We start from the raw sequence: 19147 nt of genomic DNA on the forward strand, positions 1-19147 counted from the left end.
GCTACATTGAATGATGCATATTTGGCTCTGTCTGGTGGACAGTTGGTAGATGGGTTTGTCTTGCAGAATGGTCTCCTCAAAAATAAGAATAGAATAGTGGTTGGACCTGATCCAGATCTTAGAAAAAAGATTATTGAGTGGCAACATGTTGCACCTGAAAGTGGACATGGTGGTAGAGAATTGACTGTTTCCAGAGTTAAGTCTATTTTTTCTTGGAAAGGCCTTACTCAAGATGTTAGACACTTTGTTAGACATTGTGTCACTTGTCAGTCGTCCAAGTATGATACTGCAGCAACACCAGGTCTTCTTCAACCACTCCCTATTCCAGAACAGGTATGGGTGGATGTTTCTATGGATTTCATCTATGGACTTCCTAAATCTGGTGGCAAGGAAGTTATTTTTGTAGTGGTTGAGAGGCTCAGCAAATATGCTCATTTTATGGCTCTTTCTCATCCTTACACTGCTATCACAATTGCTCAGTGTTACCTAGACAATGTGTTCAAGCACCATGGGTGGCCAAGAACAATAGTGAGTGATAGGGATTCTGTGTTTCTCAGTAACTTTTGGAAGGGACTTTTTTCTCTCCATGGCACTTCCTTCTTGTTGTCTAGTGCTTATCATCCTCAAACTGATGGCCAGACTGAAGTTGTTAACAGGTGTGTGGAGAATTACCTTAGATGCATGACTGGTGAGCATCCCAAGGATTGGCACATGTGGTTGCCTCTGGCTGAGTGGTGGTATAAACCTCATTTCCACACTGCCAGTCAGATTACTCCATATGTGGTGGTCTACAATCAACCTCCTCCCCTTCATTTGCCTTACTTACCACAAGAATCCAATAATGCAGAGGTGGATAGGAGTTTGTTAAGGAGAGAAGCTATGATAGGTTTCATTTGGCAAAAGCACAAGAAAAGATGAAGGTCCAAGCTGACAAACATAGGTCAGAAAGGGTGTTCAATGTTGGTGATTGGGTATGGTTGAAATTACAAGCTTATAAGCAAATCACTGTCCACAGAAGGTCAAACAAGAAGTTGGCTCATCATTACTATGCCCCCTTCCAGATTTCAGCTCTTATTGGGAAAGTTGCATACAAGTTAAAACTTCCAGCTGATGCCAAGATACATAATGTCTTCTATGTATCTCAACTTAAGCAATTTAGGGGTACTCTTCCTATTGCTTCCCATATTCCAGATTGGTTTCAAGGGATTGATCTTGCTCATCAATCTGTCACTCCTGCAGCTATTTTACAGAAACGTGTGGTTCAGTTTCAAAATGTTCCTCAGGAACAGTATCTTGTGAGTTGGGCTGGTTTTGAGAATCATGAAGCAACATGGGAGGTGGTAGCTGATTCTCATGCTCAGTTTCCTTCTTTTGTTGTCTAGACTTGAGGTCAAGTCTTTTTCAGGGGGAGTGTTATGATATGGGATGATCATGATATCATAAATATCATAGTTTTGGCAAGAAAGTTAGTTGCAAGAGTTAGTTATAACAGTTAGCTAGCTTTTAAATAATTCCCCTTAATTTTAGAAAGTTGTTAGAAGGTTGTTAGCTGATCCCTTATGACAGCCTTATATAAGGAATCATTCATTGTATTTGATAATCAATGAATATAATAACAACTTCTACTCTCTCTCTTCTTTCTCTCCTTTCTTTTACGCAAGTTTCCTTTCTTCTTCTCTCATCTATTTCTAAAACTGACACCATTAGTGGAGGTGGTGGCGAAATACGCTTCTAGGGCAGCCGTAAAACGTGTCACAGCTTATTTGAGATCTATTTTTCAGAGTAACAAATTATTTCTTTTTGTCGTACTTTGATTACAGCAGTTATTTTACCAATAACACACGCCCTCAGTCTTAACCACTAGGCCACCTAGAATACGATGACGCCCCACATATTGCCCAACGAGTAAGTCATCAACATACTTTGTGACAAATGAATAATCAACAATTCAACATCATTAATCATGATACAAATTAAAGATCTTTCATTTAGAAAACACACACACAAAAGAATTTAGATAGAGAAGATCTATTGCATTCCCAGAGTAGTAGCAGACTCCATTCGTGTTTACTAGCAAACTCCATTCTCCTTATTTCGGGCAACAAGCTTTTTCCAGTACTTGGTTACTTCCCTTTGTGTCTCTATCACATCTTTCTTGATAAAGGCCTTGTTCCCTTGAGTTTTATCCTTGTCAAGAGTGACACTAGCTGATTTGCTAGAAACTTGGATTGCATGAGCATCCATCTCATCTAGGACTTGCTGGAGGTTGGACATAAGTCTCTCTGCAAGACTCCTGCTAAAATCCTCCCTTATCACCACACGCAATACTGCAATGTGCTCAGCATTGGCTGGCATTGTGTAAGCTGGGACAATCCACCCAAAACGCCTTAAATTCTCTGCTATGTCAAAAACAGAGTAGTTGTCGCTATCCTTTAGAGAAAATGCCACCACTGGGACACCTATATCCTTGGAGACCACTTCAAATTTCCCTATCTTTTGTATTTCTTCTTTCAACATCTTGGCATTTTCCCTGCAATTCTCCATGATATTCTTGTAACCCTACAAGTTTAGTACTATATTTGTATAAGATATCTTAATATTGGCTTCACCATCATTCTAAAAAAACAATATATTTCAACAAAGTAGTATTCATAACATTACTACCGGAAATTATCATCCCAACAGATTTTGAATATTTTTGAATATTTTAACTTTCACAATATTACTACCGGAAATCTTACTTGCTTGTTTGCAATTTGCAAAAGTTCCAAGAGGGCAACTTCAATGGTTATTGTTAGAGACTTTCTTTTGATAAGTAGCTGGAACCGAAATTATCATCCCAAGAGATCAACTCCAATGTTGGTAGTTAGGGACTTGCTTGCAATTTGCAAAAGTTTCAAGCTACTACCTTATAACATCGAGGGGGTCATATCTTCAGACTTTTCTCATATGCCATGTTAGCTTTCCACTAATATGTACGAAGTAGTTACTTAAATTTGTTAAGACTATTCAGACTCATCCACATTTAGCTCTTCACCCCTCAAACTCATTAAAAACATCTCAAATAATATAACATCTTATTTTATTTTACTTTATTTAACTCACACATTGAATTTTAAATTGAGTCTTAGTTTTTCAAGCCTCGATTTGAGACTTTGTTAAGACTAACCCCCTTCAATGCTACAAATTGATATGTCTGATATTAAGACTAGGTATTAAGACTAGGTAGGGCATATGCCATGTCAGCAAAATTCAAGTCTTAAGACTTGGCGTTGATGTTACTCTAACCATTGGAGAGATTTTAAAAATTAGCTTGTCCAAGCAAATTAGCTCGCGCAAGCTAATTTCTTAGAAAATAAGTGGTCCAATAGGGATTTATATATTAAAATAACATTAAAATTAAATGGTTAATTGTAAAAGTGGACCCATTTAAATATCAAGCTAATTTAGTAAATTAGTAAATTAGCTTGCCATTGGAATAGAAACTAGCTAAAAAGTTAATTAGCTTAAGGTCTTAGGTGCATGACAAGCTAGTTTGACAATTAGTTTGCCGTGGGAGTTGCTCTTATAACAGGTAAAAGCAACATGGACAGTTTGTTTGGAGAGCTATTGTGGAGGGTTAGGGAGAGTAAGGAAAAAGATAGAGAGGGACGGGTTCGGACTTTGAAACGAGATTGAATCCTTCCATTTACCTCCCCTTCCCTTCCCCTAACCCATATGGAAACAAGGTAAATGATTTCACCGGCCAGTCTCCCTGTTTTCCTTTCTCCCCCTGGCCCCTCTGTCCTTCCTCTTAAAAAACACCATTAATCTATCAAGAGGAACAGAAGAAAGACTTAGGAATTTCACCTCAAAGCCAAGCCGTATCAACTGATAGTATTGCGCAATGATCTGACTTGAACCTGCAAAAAGAATTTAAGTTGGATGGGTTTAATTGATATTTTATGATGCACGATGACAAAGTATTGCATGACAACAATTTCCTTTGGATTTAATTTTATACACATAATACCAAGTATCCACTACTTGTCTTGTAATCAAGTTCTCAAAATTGGTGGAAGCCATGTGCACATATAAGACAACTCTGAAGTAAAAGTGTAAGAGTTGCAAGGATGAGGAAATATGGTCGTCAAAACAACCACCTCGGCGAGAGCTTTCATTGGGATTCAAGCTCAGTATTGATCAAAACATGTAGGAATGTAGGATGAATCAGATATTCACCTGATTGACCTTTTCCATTGTCAAGTATTTTCATTAAGTTACTTAGTGATACATATAAAAAATGGTAAGTAGCTAGAACCGAACCAGGATTCCTACAGAATCAGGCATATTAATATCTAAATTATTATGCATCATGTTGTCTAGGATCCATATAGTTTACCCAAATGTGTGCACAAATTACTTTACCCTTATAATTTCTCCAAATGTGTGCACACATTTATCTTTGAAATTTCCTCATAGAAAACAAGTAATACTACCTTACCCATCATGGTCCACAAGAAACACACATGAAAATGCAATACTGCAACAGCATATAATCAAATATGCAACCGGGAAATCATACCTTTGGAGAAGTTGAGTGTGAAAGTGGGCTGATCAGATCCAAGGTAATTGATATGGAAAACAAGATCTTCTGGCAAGTCATCTTTGGTCCTCCAGACAACCCAGCCTATACCAGCATAAACAAGGCCGTATTTGTGACCACTAACATTAATGCTCTTCACTAATGGCAACCGAAAGTCCCATTCAATATCAGGATAAATAAAAGGAGCGATAAATCCACCACTAGCAGCATCAACATGAATAGGTGTGTCCCATCCAGTCTCCTTGTTCTTTTTTATTAGGAGATCGTTAAGGAGCTTTACGTCCTCAAACTCTCCTGTCAGTGTGGAACCCAGAATAGCTGCTACACATATGGTATTTTCATCCACCATATCCACAGCTTTCTCTGGATCCATTACATAATATCCTTCTTTCAAATTGACCTCCTTCAGTTCTACCTCAAAGTACCTTGCAAATTTTTCCCAACAAACCTGCATTTTTATGTTTCTCACTTAATTAGCTCAACCTTGCCAGAAAATTTGAGCTTCTATAAACTCATATAATGAGTAAATCTTAAACAACAACTACTACAATAATGTTTAAAGGGGAAAGGGGAAAGGGGTAAACATCCTTAATGTGCACCTGCACGTTTGCTCCGGTAACTATATTAGGTTTATCACAAGGTTTTCCTTCTGCTTTCCGCCTTTCCTGCCATTTCCTTTTAAAAGCTAAACCCGCCAACATGATCGCCTCTGAAGACCCTACAGTGCTTACTCCAACTGCTGATTCTTCTTTTCCAACAGGAGCATTAAAAAGGTTTGCAATAATGTTCACACAACGATTCTGCACAGTAAGCAGACGTTAATAAGCATATACACCAATTTTCTTATGATCTTCATGCAAAGAAACTATATACTAATGCTACCGTTCTTTCCTCTTCCTTTAGCCTGGGAAAGGGGGCATGCATGGGTCCTTAATAAAATAAAATTATCTGCAAAACTTCTAGAACTATTCATTTTCTCATGCCTTCGTTCCAACTATAAATTAACATCTGCAGATTAAGGAGAGAAAAATTGAGAACTCTAGGCATCAATTAGTTGGACGGATAACATTTTTGAACAAAACTAGTTTTTCATGGAAAACAGAAACCTTTTTCATGGGACTGTGGCAGAAATAAGAATGCAATGTAGATAAGTTTTTCTTTTTTTAGTTGTATGAAAAGTGACTATTATTTATATCCCAAAATGCAATGCCAAAATTTATTTTGATAATAATTAAGACAAACATATATATATATATATATATATATATATATATATATATATATATATATATATATATATATATATATATATATATTAATACGCATGATGCCATAATGGCATAACAGAAGAACCGATCATGTATACAAAATTACAAACTGGATGGTGTGGAAAGTTTGATAGAAAAATGTGAGGACAATGCAGAGAGGGGAACAACAGTTTTCTTAAATTGCAATCATTTCTAGACCAGATATAAATATTCCTAAGGGGATCCCTGAAAGTCGTAAAACACAAGACCAAGTTGAAGTAATTAACATTACATCAAGTGAAGAGATATAGCTAGATGCAGGTACCATGTTCACAATTAGATACATGTACACATACCACAGACGGCACTTTTGTCTCGGTATTACATTTCAAGTAAGAACTAGGATTGTATATAAGTTAGAGAAAGGATGACCTGAAGTTCAGTAGTGACAGGGTACTCGTCCATGTCAACATAATTTTTGTTGATGGAAGACATAATCAGCTTATCACACTCAGGCTCCATCCAAGTAGTCACAAATGATGCAAGATTCAACCTTGGATTCCCATCTAGCATCAGCTCATCATTTATTATCTGGTAAGCTGCGTCCTTCGGTATAGATTTCTCTGGCATTTGAAACCTTCATGTATAGATGAAAAACTAACAATTTAGAACAACCGAAATAAATTAAAACAACGTGGTTGTTTGGCTGAACATGAGAAAAATCTTGCCTAGGAAAGTTTTTCAAGCATGCAGTTTCAATTACTAGGAACTAACAAGTACTATAGTTGTATGTTGAGTGTGAAAAGTTCCATTTACCTAGAGGGATTAGTTGTGGCATAGCCACGCCTTGTGGTCAGCTAAGATTCTCTCAAGTTTTAACAAAAGGTCTTGCACGTACATCAGGATTTTATCCTATTTTTTGTAACTTTTACCTAATTTTTTTGTAACTTTTAACATATTTTAATTAACTTTTATATTATAAAAAAAAGTTGATAAATAAAAATTTTAAAGGGTTAAATGAAAAATTTTATCACCAAAAATAGATAATTTTTAGATATATAAGGGTAATTTTTAAGTATTTTGAGTTAACTTTTACTCCGGTATACAATAACAATATTTATGGTACACCATTTGTAAATAAAGCTCCATTTGGTAGGGTGTAAAATGCTTTTATGGAAAACGATTTTCCCCTTTTCAACCATTTTACGTTGTTTGGTTTGGCAAGGGAAGGAAAACAATTTTCTATAACTCCCTCGAAGGTAGAAAAATATTTTCCATTTGAAAGGAAGGGAAATCACGTTTCTATCTTTCCTCCTTACCTACTTCTTCCCATCAATCTTCACTCATCTTCTCCCATTTTCTTTTTTCTATTACTTCTCTTGTAAGGAACCAAAAAAAAATACTAGTTTGAAATTTTGTTTTTCCTTGAAATTTGTCCATGAAAAATCATTTTCCACTGAGAATGTTTTACGCAAACCAAAAGGAGCCTAAGAATTTGTGAAGTTTTAAAGGAGCACCATGCAAGAGAGTGAGTTTCTCTATTTGAGTCACCCTAAGGTTCAGAAGTCAATCCGTTGCTTAATTCCCTTCCCTGTAGGAATATGTCCCCTTACTTCTCAATCTCGCTTGATTATGTTTACTGATTTTAACTTATCTTCTATATATTAACTAAAGCATAGTTTTTTTCCCTCCAAAATCTCACATGTTTTTTAAATTTTATTATTTTCTAGAAGCAATGTATAGCGACTAATTAATTCTTTTTTTTTTTTTTAGGGAAAAGCGACTAATTAATTCTTCATAGAAACAATAATGACTTTAAAATATTCAATGTGAAGTAAATTAAGAAGTGACAATTTTCATTTATTGCATATAAATAAAACTCACATTTTTTAGGATTTTTTTTTTTTTTTTGACATAGGCTCATTTTTTATTCTGTTGACATTGAAAATCAAAATTATTAACTAATACTCAATTTGAAATTACCCTTTTCCACCCATTAATATAGCATTTGAATAAAGTAAATGTTAAACAAAATTTAACAAAACCGTGCATTGCACTGTTGCTAACGAGGTATGACTTGTTTTAACTTATAGAAAACTATTATACTCCCTCCGTTTTCTTTTGAATGCATCATTTGCCTTTTATTCATACTTTTTTTTAATCGATCATTTCTACATTTGATCATTTTCTACCATATTTTATTATTTATTTCTCCTTCACTAATCCCCACTCAAAAAAATTTATTGTTTCTGTAACTCATATTATGAGTCCATTTTTGCTGAAATAAGCTTTTCTTTAAAATATGTTCAACCAGACAATGAGATCACCATAAAAATCTGATCAAACGAGACAAGATACCACTCCCTCCGTATTAACTAAAATATACACTTCCCGACCGTATTTAATTAAAAGACACACTTTCTTTTTTGGCATGTCATGGTCCCGACTTCCATTATATTATTCTTTCTCTCCCTATTGTGGTCCACACACTTACTCACATCTTCTTTTTACTACAATAAATAATTCATGCACTATCAATTTCTTACGATAAATAATAATTCAATAACCCACTTTCATCTTATTTTAATAATAAATTCAACTTACCCTCCTAGAACTATGTGTCAATCAAACTTTATTTTTTAATTAAATACGGAGGGAGTAATGACCATCAAGAGAACACAAACGCATACAAGAAATTTCGTCCATACAAAAATAGTACACCAAATTTAGCTTTTAAGGAAAAAAAAAGTTACTTTTAACAAAGATATGTTCCATTAGAAATCTTTGAATAAAATAACTTATTCCCTGCTTGCCAGATTAGTTTAGACACTTATCATGACACAAAGAGCTTGGTTAGGAGATGTTTGAGACCAATAAAGCTTGTTGGAGTGAATTAAAGGTTTGTTCTTTAGAAAAAGCTAATAGAAAGGGTTTGGTTAGGAGAGGTTTGGAAGAGATTTTTGGGGTGGTAAAGCTAATTTTAGAAAAGCTCAACATTTGAGCTTTTTGCAATTAGAGGTTTGAGAAAGTGAATGAAAATGACTACTGCCTATAATTACAACCATTACCAACCTTGGCACCCTACTTTGTTTCTCTCTTAAAAACATTACTAACACTTCCTTCTTTATTTCACTCTATTTAATAGACTCATTTTTTCTGTTGTACTCAATAAATTTTAAATTAGTACTTTGAATGTGGCGAAGAATTCAAAAGAAAAAAGTTGAAATGGCATTGAAAAAGATAGGACGCAAGAGGGCAGTAGGGCCTGATGGCATACCTATCGAAGTCTGGAGATGCTTGGGAGAGAGAGGGGTTGTATGATTAACAACTCTTTTCAACAAGATTTGGGGAAGTAATAGGATGCTAGTAGAGTGGAGGAAAAGTACTATCATCCCCTTGTACAAGAATAAGGGTGATGTCTAGGATTGTGGCAACTATCGAGCAATCAAACTAATGAGTCACACTATGAAACTTTGGGAATGGATTATTGAGAAAAGATTAAGGACAACTGTGAAGATTTTGGAGAACCAGTTTGGATTTATGCTTGGGAGATCGAATATGGAGGTCATCCATCTCAGCATTTAAGTCGTGCATTGGAGCGTAAGAAATCAAATGGGGCAATCTTGGACGGAGAGAGTACAAGGTAAAAGTAAAATCACGTTTATCTATTTTAGGAAAAAGTCGTGGAGTAATGCCTTATCTTTAAAGGGAAAACATGGACCGTTACAAGAAAGGTTAAAAATGTACAGGGATAAGATTGAATCTTTAAAGGGAAAACATGAACCGTTACAAGAAAGGTTAAAAATGTACAGGGATAAGATTGATCCCAAATTTAAATTGAGTCATATGGCCAAATAGAACTTTTTCGACAATGACAAAGCCATATAGTTTAATATTTGAATTTGGATCATATGTTTTCACCTCAATTTTCATTTATTTTTTATTTATTATTTTCACAAATATTTTGAAGGGCAAATGGGAGGGGGAAAATTCATTCATGAGAATTACAAAGTTTACACAAATATCACACATGACATATTATCATAATGTCATGTTCACCCTCTTGAAATCAAATCATTAGATAAGTAGAAGTATATGACAAACAAATTTTGAAGTTGAGGCAGGGAAAATCTGGCCTCAAAAAAGTTACTTTTAACAAAGATACGTTCCATTAGAAATCTTTGAATAAAGTTTATTCCCTCCTTGCCGGATTATTTTAGACACTTATCATGCCACAAAGAGTTTGGTTAGGAGAGGTTTCAGACAAAAAGAGCTTCTTGGAGTGAATTAAAGGTTTAACCTTTAGAAAAAGCTAATTGAAAGGGTTTAGTTAGGAGGGATTTGGAAGAGATTTTGGGGTAAAAAAGCTAATTTTAGAAAAACTCAACATATGAGATTTTTGCAATTAGAGGTTTGAGAAAGTGAATGAAAATGACTACTGCCTATAATTACAACCACTATCAACCTTGGTACCCTATATTATTTCTCTTAAAAACATTACTCACACTTCTTTCTTCATTTCACCCTATTTAATACTCATTTTTCTGTTGTAGTCAATAAATTTTATATTAGTACTTTGAAGCACTCGAAAGCTATTGCAATCGCGCTTGTAATATCATTAGTAATATTTCTGTATTTGCAAGTAACATATTATTTTATTATTTTTAATTAAGAATAATTTTTTTTTAAATTGTTTTTTTTTATTCAATATTTATTTAAAAAAAGACAAAATAATTAACACAATAAATTATTTGTCTAGTTTTAATATAAAAAACAAAGTATGTCAATATCTTTAATCGTCATTTTGCATATTAAACAGCTAACAACTAATTTACCAAACACTTTTACATAAACCGCTAATTCAACCAGCAAGTCAAACCAGCTAATTCAAACAGCTAACCGCTAACAACTAGTCAAACCAGCTAACAGCTAACATCTCTAACCAAACTAGGCCTTAGCTTTAGGAGATAGGTTGTGTTCGGTTATCAAATATTTCTTCAGTTCTTTTTAGAATGAAACGATTATAACAAGATTTCACATGATTAAATGTCTAATTGGGTTATCCAAAAAGATATTATTTTATTGCGAAAATAGATGTAAGAGGAAATAGTTGAGTATTACTCCGTATTTTATTACAGGTAGATACGATATCCCGAAGAAGACAGTGGAGTATTTATTTTAATTGAACGCGAGAGAGTATGAATCTTAAAATTTTGGGAGGGGGAAGAGGAGGATTTCTAAACCTTAAGTAAGTACTAATACAAAAAATTTAGTCCCAATAACACAAAATTGCTTAGAAGTACCAATACAAGTCATTTTTATACTAAAATCTAATCTAATATATATATATATATATATATAAAGGAGGCATATTTGCTGAAATATTAGAGCGCCACCTAGGATTACTAATGATTTCGGCCAATGAAAAATAAGATTTCTAATTTATTTTTGAATTAAAAAATCGATTGCCACGTAGATAATTAATTAGGTGCCACGTAGATATTTTAATTAATTAATTACTAATATATACAACTCCATCTAAAATCAAACTCTAATAATTAAAAAATAAAGTTAAAATAAAATTCTAATGGTTTCGTCCAATGAAAAATAAGATTTCTAATTTATTTTTGAATTAAAAAAATCGATTGCGACGTAGATATTTTAATTAATTAATTACTAATATATACAACTCCATCTAAAATCAAACTCTAATAATTATAAAAATAAAGTTAAAATAAAATTCATCCAAAATCAAACACTAATCTAAAATAAAATAAATAAAATTCAATTTAAAATCAAACATTAATCCAATATTAGAGCGCCACGTAGGAATTCTAATAGTATCGGCCAATGAAAAATAACATTTTAAAATAAATTTTGAATTAAAAAATTCGAGTGCCACGTAGGTATTTTTATTAATTAATTATTAATATTTATTTCATCAAAAAACAAACACTCTCATAATTAAAAAAAAAAATCTAAAATGAAATTCAATGCAAAATAAAAAACTAATATAATCTAATATATAAAATTGGTATATACATAGGAGTTTTATTTAAACATAACAATTTAATAGAACCGTGCATCGCACGGGCAAAAATCTAGTATATATATAAAGGGGAGTTTTTTCAAGATCATTTAGAGCGTCCACGTAAGATTATATAATTACAAAAATCAGAATTAATTTTATCAACTAACTTAAAATATAATACTAATTTGATAAGATAGATTCATATTGAGCTATAAGATAAATATAAACAATATGTAAAAGAAAGGATAAATACAAATACCACTAATTAAATTTATCTTTTTAATAATTAGAGTTCTTGACATAATAAACTCCGATAAGATGATAGATCGATTTTTAAATTTTATCCTAAGGTTTCAATAATCCTATATAAAGTGTTATGATGAACCATTAAAATTGAGTCATTGTGAATTTGTTATTCGTGAATCCTTTTTGTACTTGCACGGTTTCGGTTTGACTACAACAAAAAAAATTGTTACTTTGAAGTTTGGAGAAACTGTAGTTGGAATTTGCATTAAGCATTAAAAATTTGTTGCAAGAGTTCAAATTAGGTATTCTTCTTGTTGTTTAATCATTTGTGCTTGAGTTTGTAGTAGTTGGTTCCTTATATCCGCGTACGATTTATCAGAAAAGATAATTTCTATTTTGGATTAGAGCCTAAACTAAATCTAGATTTACCTCAAAAATTTGAGGAAGAGTATGAATTGGTGCCCGAAAGGGTGTTTATAAGGAGTAGGCCAATCATGACTACATCTTCGAGGATTTTACTACTTTCACTTTTGATATTGGCGTTGTATTGCTACTACTGCAACGCATAATCTAAAGATCGATTTATGGGTCGCAACAACAACTTCTATTTATGGGTCGCAAGTCGCAACAACAACTATTTGTTACTATTCGTATTGTTCGTCACATTATTTTTGTTCTTGATAAATCCTTTTTCAACAAGGGGAGTAAGTAGTGGACTGAAATAAGCCATATGTAACTGACTTTCACAAGAGGTTTACAATTTGTTGATGTGTTCAGACGAGTTACATACTGCACTTTTATTAAAACTTGGTTTGATGAAAGAAGAAAACAATCCAAGTTCATATAATAATATAGTTTCCTCTATGGAAAATACAATTTGGTTCTGTTTTCCCAAGTTTATATGATAAAGTCTTCAGTCTAATGCGAATATATATCCAATCAAAAGATAATTCTAAAAACAAAAGGGAGAGCAGTTTGCTAATATTATTTTACATCATTTACAAATTTCAAGCATTATGAACTAAGGAATACGTTAAATAAGGCTACTCAATGTTTCACACACACTATTGAAAATATCTCTAAGATGCAAATAAGGCTTTCGTTTGAAATCCACTTTTACCACCCAAGTAGGGTTTCCATGTCATCAAACAATAATATTATTTTTAGGTTTATTAAAAATTAAAAATAGAGACCGGTAAAAGATAATAAAACATATAAAAGATAAAGATCAATAAATACTGAATTTTTTTATTGGTTTCCGAGAGGTATTAAAATAAATAAAATAATTGTGGGTATTTTTCAAAATAAATGAGCAATTAAGTAAAAATGAAAAGGGTAAAAACTAATCCAGAATGGAGTGCAGTAATTTAAGAGATCCAAATAAACTGATTGAGAAGAAAATCACTGAATCAACTCAAAAATCTCAACCAAAATAATATCTGAAACTACATAACACGATTCTGATCTTACTCGAAATATCTTGTTCGAAATCATAAATATGTCTAAATTTGATTTATTCATCGTAATCATAGAGTGATTAGAAATCATCTCTCATAAGGACATCCGTCAAGTAAATTTCGTTGATTATTGTAATCCGAAACCAATAAAGATTTCACGATTTTATAAATTGTATAGTGTATTTTAATTTAACAAAGATGGGAAAGAGAAGCATACCTAGGAAGTGCATTGCGAACATAGCGAGAAGCAAAGGTGCAACACAACGTTTTGTTGGAAGCATCTGCAGAAGAAGTTGTGTCACTTATCACCATTTTTGTTATTTTCTTTTATGATCTTTTACTCCTTCTAGTTTGATGAAGCAATTTAACAACAAATAAGCAAGCTTAAGAATGGAGTTTGATTGCTTTAATTCATTAAAGTTGATGAGGAATGTATACTAGAGTAGAGTAGAGTGGAGTAGAATAGAGTATTAGTTACATACTTGCAACTACCGAGGCGATCGGATAACTGAGTGACACGTTCTCAAGGTAGGCCAGGCCATGGACGTGGGGTGCACCAGCAAGTCGGCAGCTTCCCCTGGTCCGCACATTCTAGATCTACACATTAACTAATTTATCCTTACACCCATCATCTTTGCTTTTCTTTATTGTCCGAATTATATTCATAGTCGTCCTAAAAATATGCTTCAATATTGCACAAAAAAACAATAATTTTCAAAATACGTTACTTTTTATGTTAATTCCCACCATACCGTCCACGTCAGCAAGGAAAAGAGAAAACTATTTTTTTTTTCCGGTTCACCACTGAACCGCTATCTGAGATAGCGGTTTAGAACTAAACTGCTATCTCAGATAGTGGTTTAGTATGCATCATTCACCAGCCAATTCTGTTTCCATAGTTCAGCCAGAAAATGGGCTCTAGGCCATTCTGTTTCCAATGTTCATGCACCTGCCAAATAGTAAACCTGCAAACAACTCCAAAATCTCCAACAACCTCTATAATCCAACTCCAACAACCTCCACAAATCATACCAACCAACCAACCAAACCATTACACTTAGGCAACAAAATAGAAGAGTGCAAACAATAAATTTCCAAAATAAAATTTTCAATTGTTCCAAAAGTTCAATCGTTCCAATAATGACACATGAGTTTCTAAAAGTTCAAAAAGGTCCAATACTAGAAAAAAGAACAAATGATTACACGAAAGTTTCTATTGTAGCTCAAATCTAAGTTCTACATTATTTCTTTGCATGCTCGGACGATGAAAATGAGGACTCATCCTCCTCGGCAATTGGCTCGGGACGATCACTATGAGAGCAATCCTTTTGTCGCCGGTAAGTGAGAAGCTGCAAAGGAGGAGATGAAACAACTTGTGATGCTGGCGGAGATGCAGTACGAACAGGGGGAGTAAGAGATGAAGGGCGTGGAGAAGGTGGTGGTGGAGAGCGTGGAGAAGGTGGTGGTGGAGGGCGTGGAGGAGGAGTAAGTGGTGGAGGGCGTGCACGTGGTGGTCGAAAACCACGCCCTCGAGAAACATGTGAGGTGGAGGAGGTTTCGGGTGTACACTGAGACGAGGCTAAATCATATTGTTGGAGGATATGGTCTTGCCCCACTCTTGATAAGGTCTCAATGCAAGAGGAACTCAAATTGCGTAACGTATCAAGAGTGAGAGGAAGGGCCAAACTGGGAGGTAACTCTAGCGCAGAATCCACAGCTCGAGTGCATCTTGAGGCAAGATCAGCCAATGCATGTGACTACAAAAAAGAATGAAACAATAATTAGAATTCAACAGTAGTTATGAATATAAACATTATACATGAAAAATGGAACAAGGATTAATTTACCAAAATAATATCAGAGGAAGACGGCTGATAATGAGTGGTGGGGGGTGGTCGTGTAACAGGAGTAATGAGGAGTCTGGTGATGCTACAATAACAATCCATATACTCCATCCTCTCACGATGACCGGCAAAAGGAGTGCCTTGAACAATCCGACTCTCACGATCACGCCACTCCTCCACATATTTGCGATGCATCTCTTCAAATTTCTTGTTTTTGTGTCGTCGATCCACATTATGAAGATCAACACTCGTGTCACACGCAACGGGAACATGCTTAGTACCAAGAATAGATGGATCGTCGTCGACCTCAATAGGATGCTCTGGGTCGGGAGGTGGAGCATCGCGAACTCTCGAAATCCTCGAACGACCAATGTGAATATGCTCCCATGACCATAATTGCAGAAGTATAAGTGGACCACCAATGTCACGGGCTCGTCTACGAGCGGCTCGACACATCTGTCGATACAAATAAGCAAGGGTCGCACTCCCCCAGCTGTATGTCCCACCTCTACGCAAGTCGCGAATCAATGGCAAGTAGACGAGCTGCATGGCATCACCGCTTTTATCAGCAAACAAAATGGACCCCATAAGTGCAAGAATATATGCTCGGCTAAACCTCTCATAAACAATATCAACAGCGTCATCAGGGGGGCCCTGACTGAAGTGTCGCCTCAACCAAGTCATCCTCAATGATGAGCCCTGGAGAACAGGTTTTCCATCATCACCAGGCTTTGGTCGTATCGCTAACAACTCCTCGACTAAATCTGACCACACCCCAATACCATCCCCTGTGACAGGAGCCCCATGAACTCTGAGCCCCAACAAAACAACGACATCCTGTAGAGTAATAGTAGCCTCACCAACAACTAAATGAAAAGTGTGCGTCTCCTGTCTCCATCTCTCAATCAATGCTGTGATCAAAGACCTATGTAAGGCTAATCCACCACCAACCAATCTATGTACACCATAGAACCCTGCTAACCTAACATACTCCAAGACTCGATCATGTATCACCCACTCTCCTAAACCAAGAACGTGCTCCCGACACGTCAAAAGCCTGTCCATACCCCCTCCCCAAACATCCTCACTCCTATGCTCCGCCTGCAACGTGAAAACCGAAGTATCACGTGGGCCGGGATGGATCGTCGGCTTCATGAGACCTGAAAAAGAAGTTTATTAGAATTAGTAAAATCACATGTCAAAAGAAATATATGCACAAAAATTAAACTTAGGATCACACATCAAAAGAAACATAAACTAAGTTTATTACCCCGATGATCCAACACCACCCCTAGCTGCACAAGTTTTCTTATTATGCCCTTGACGTCGACAAATGCTACATGATTTTACATTGACACTACGTCGAGCACTCGAATCCATCTCAATAGGGTATCGAGACGATTTTGGGCGTCCCACACCACGCCGTTTACTAGCATCAGCAACTATTCTCACCCCAGTATAAGGAGGCCAATAGGGAACATCAGGAAGTGGATGAAAGCTCCTCAAGTATGTTTGCCTATACTAGACAGTGGTAAAGAAAGGATCAACGAAAGAAGCATAAGATAAGCTGCGAGAACGACAAACCACAAGCACATGAGAGCATGGCAACTTGTAGATTTTTAATTTCTCACAAGTGCAAGTTTTGGCTACAAGATTAACAGTGTGTACGTTACCACCTTTACCCGAAGCCCTGCCTCCTCGTCCAGTTGTAACCTCAAATAGCCCCATCTCATGATCAAAGGCTTGGACCTCGTGAGCACCAGATTTTGCCATGTTCAATTCAATTTTTGTTGTGGCCTTGTCAACGAAATCGTGGCCTTCTTCAATTCTCCTTTTACCCCAACCAAATGTGAACTTGGAAAAGATGTGGACTAAAAAATAAAAATCAAAGGATAATCATTTTTAAATAATATGATTAATAACACCGCCATCTCAATTAGCGGTTAGAATTACATTAACAATAAAAAAAATTGTAATTCATGTTAATCATGATCATAAATCCATCAAACAAACCTAAGCAAAATCTTCATAATAACATCATCAACAAACCTAAACATAAGAACGATTTTTAATGAATTAATAATTAACTTTAAATATACTAATTCAAAAAAAAAAAAAAATCAAATTAGGGCTTACCTGAGGTAGAAGCACCGACGGCCGATGGTGGGTGAGGATTAATCTCGACGGCTGTAGTGGGTGAGGACGAAGCTTGACGGCAGGTGGTGGTGAGTAATAAGCCCGACGGCCGAAACGGAGGAGCGACTGGGAAGGGTGAGAAGGAGGAGCGACTGAAATGTTATGGGTGAGGAAGAAGCTTGACGGCCGGAGTAAGGGTGAGGTGAGGAAGAAGCACGACGGCCGGCAGAACGGGCAGCCGGGCGGTGGTTTGCGGGCAGCAGGAGATCAGGAACGACGGAGAAGAGAGAGAACCAGAGAAACGGGCGGGTTTTTTTTTTTTGGATTTTGATATTTTGAATTTGCTCATTGAGGTCATGTGTTGAGGGTAAAGGGTAAATCGCCATCTCTCCATCTGAGATGGCGGTTCATTAAAGAGAAAACCGCTATCTCAGATAGCGGTTAACTAACTTAAACCGCTATATGAGATAACGGTTTTGTTCTGATTATCATATAGCGGTTTTGCTCTGATTATTAAAAAACAAGACCAGCTCACTATGCTGACGTGGACGGTATGGTGGGAATTAATATAAAAGTAACGTATTTTGGGAATTATTGTATCTTTGTGCAATATTGACGGAAATCGCTCTAAAAATATTGCTCCATTCAAATATTTGAGGTCAAATATTATAAATGATTTCCATAAATATTCATTAGCCTATAATAAAAAAAAAGTAGTTATACGTGATATTAAATTCGTTTCAATATATATTTTTAGAATATTTTTAGACATATTTACATTTTAAGTCGTGTTATCTAAATGCTCCCAGAGGTATTAATTTGGAGAAAACTGGTTAACTTCCTATTGATTCGATTGACATAAGTCAATTATATACACCACTTATCTACTGAATTCTAGCCTAGAAACTAGGTAACGTAAAGTAATGTAGATTACTACCTAAATACAAGTGCAATTAAACATTGACATAATTACAGAATATTTGACATAAATAACAAACTCATAGAATTCTAATACTCATAGAATTGCTAATACTCTCCCTCAAGTTGGAGCATGCAAGTTAAAGATGCCCAACTTGTGTAACAGAAAACCGAATTGTTGCTTCTCGAGAGCTTCGGTTAAGATGTCTGCCAACTGATTACTCGTAGGAACATACGAAGTACATACGTTACCCGCAACCAACTCATCACGAATAAAATGACAATCCACCTCAATATGCTTAGTACGATCATAAAAAACGGGGTTACGAGCAATATGAAGAGCAGAGTGACTATCACAAAATAAATGCATATGCTTGGAGTGAAATATACCAAGGGAGGTAAGCAAAGACTTAAACCATTTGAGCTCACAAATAGACACAACCATAGCACGATTCTCAGCTTCGGCCGACGAACGAGATACTGTAGGTTGCTTCTTGGTTTTCTAGGACACGAGAGATCGACCCAAGAACACCATGTATCCGGGAAAAGTACGACGAATCAACGGACAAGCCGCCCAATCACTATAACAGAAAGAAATGAGACACAATTCCTTCATAGAACGTAACAAAATACCCTGACCAGGGCTACCTTTCAAGTAGCGTAAAACAAGAATAGCAGCATCC

General features: G+C 35.3%; 1 protein-coding gene across 1 annotated transcript; it reads right to left on the reverse strand.

Annotated features, from left to right (window-relative positions):
• Positions 1-1906: 1906 nt before the first annotated feature.
• LOC110796539 (glutamate decarboxylase) lies at positions 1907-14147 on the reverse strand. The gene is made up of 6 exons (XM_022001599.2): positions 13784-14147; positions 6265-6469; positions 5185-5385; positions 4565-5033; positions 3850-3902; positions 1907-2559 (listed from the first exon to the last, which is right to left on the reverse strand). Exons 1-6 carry the CDS (start codon positions 13876-13878, stop codon positions 2071-2073), a joined length of 1512 nt encoding a protein of 503 aa, XP_021857291.1. The 5' UTR covers positions 13879-14147; the 3' UTR covers positions 1907-2070.
• Between the last annotated feature and the right edge of the window lie 5000 nt (positions 14148-19147).

Source organism: Spinacia oleracea, chromosome 3 (genome assembly GCF_020520425.1).
Source record: "Spinacia oleracea cultivar Varoflay chromosome 3, BTI_SOV_V1, whole genome shotgun sequence".
In the NCBI taxonomy this organism is placed as follows: Eukaryota; Viridiplantae; Streptophyta; class Magnoliopsida; order Caryophyllales; family Amaranthaceae; genus Spinacia; species Spinacia oleracea.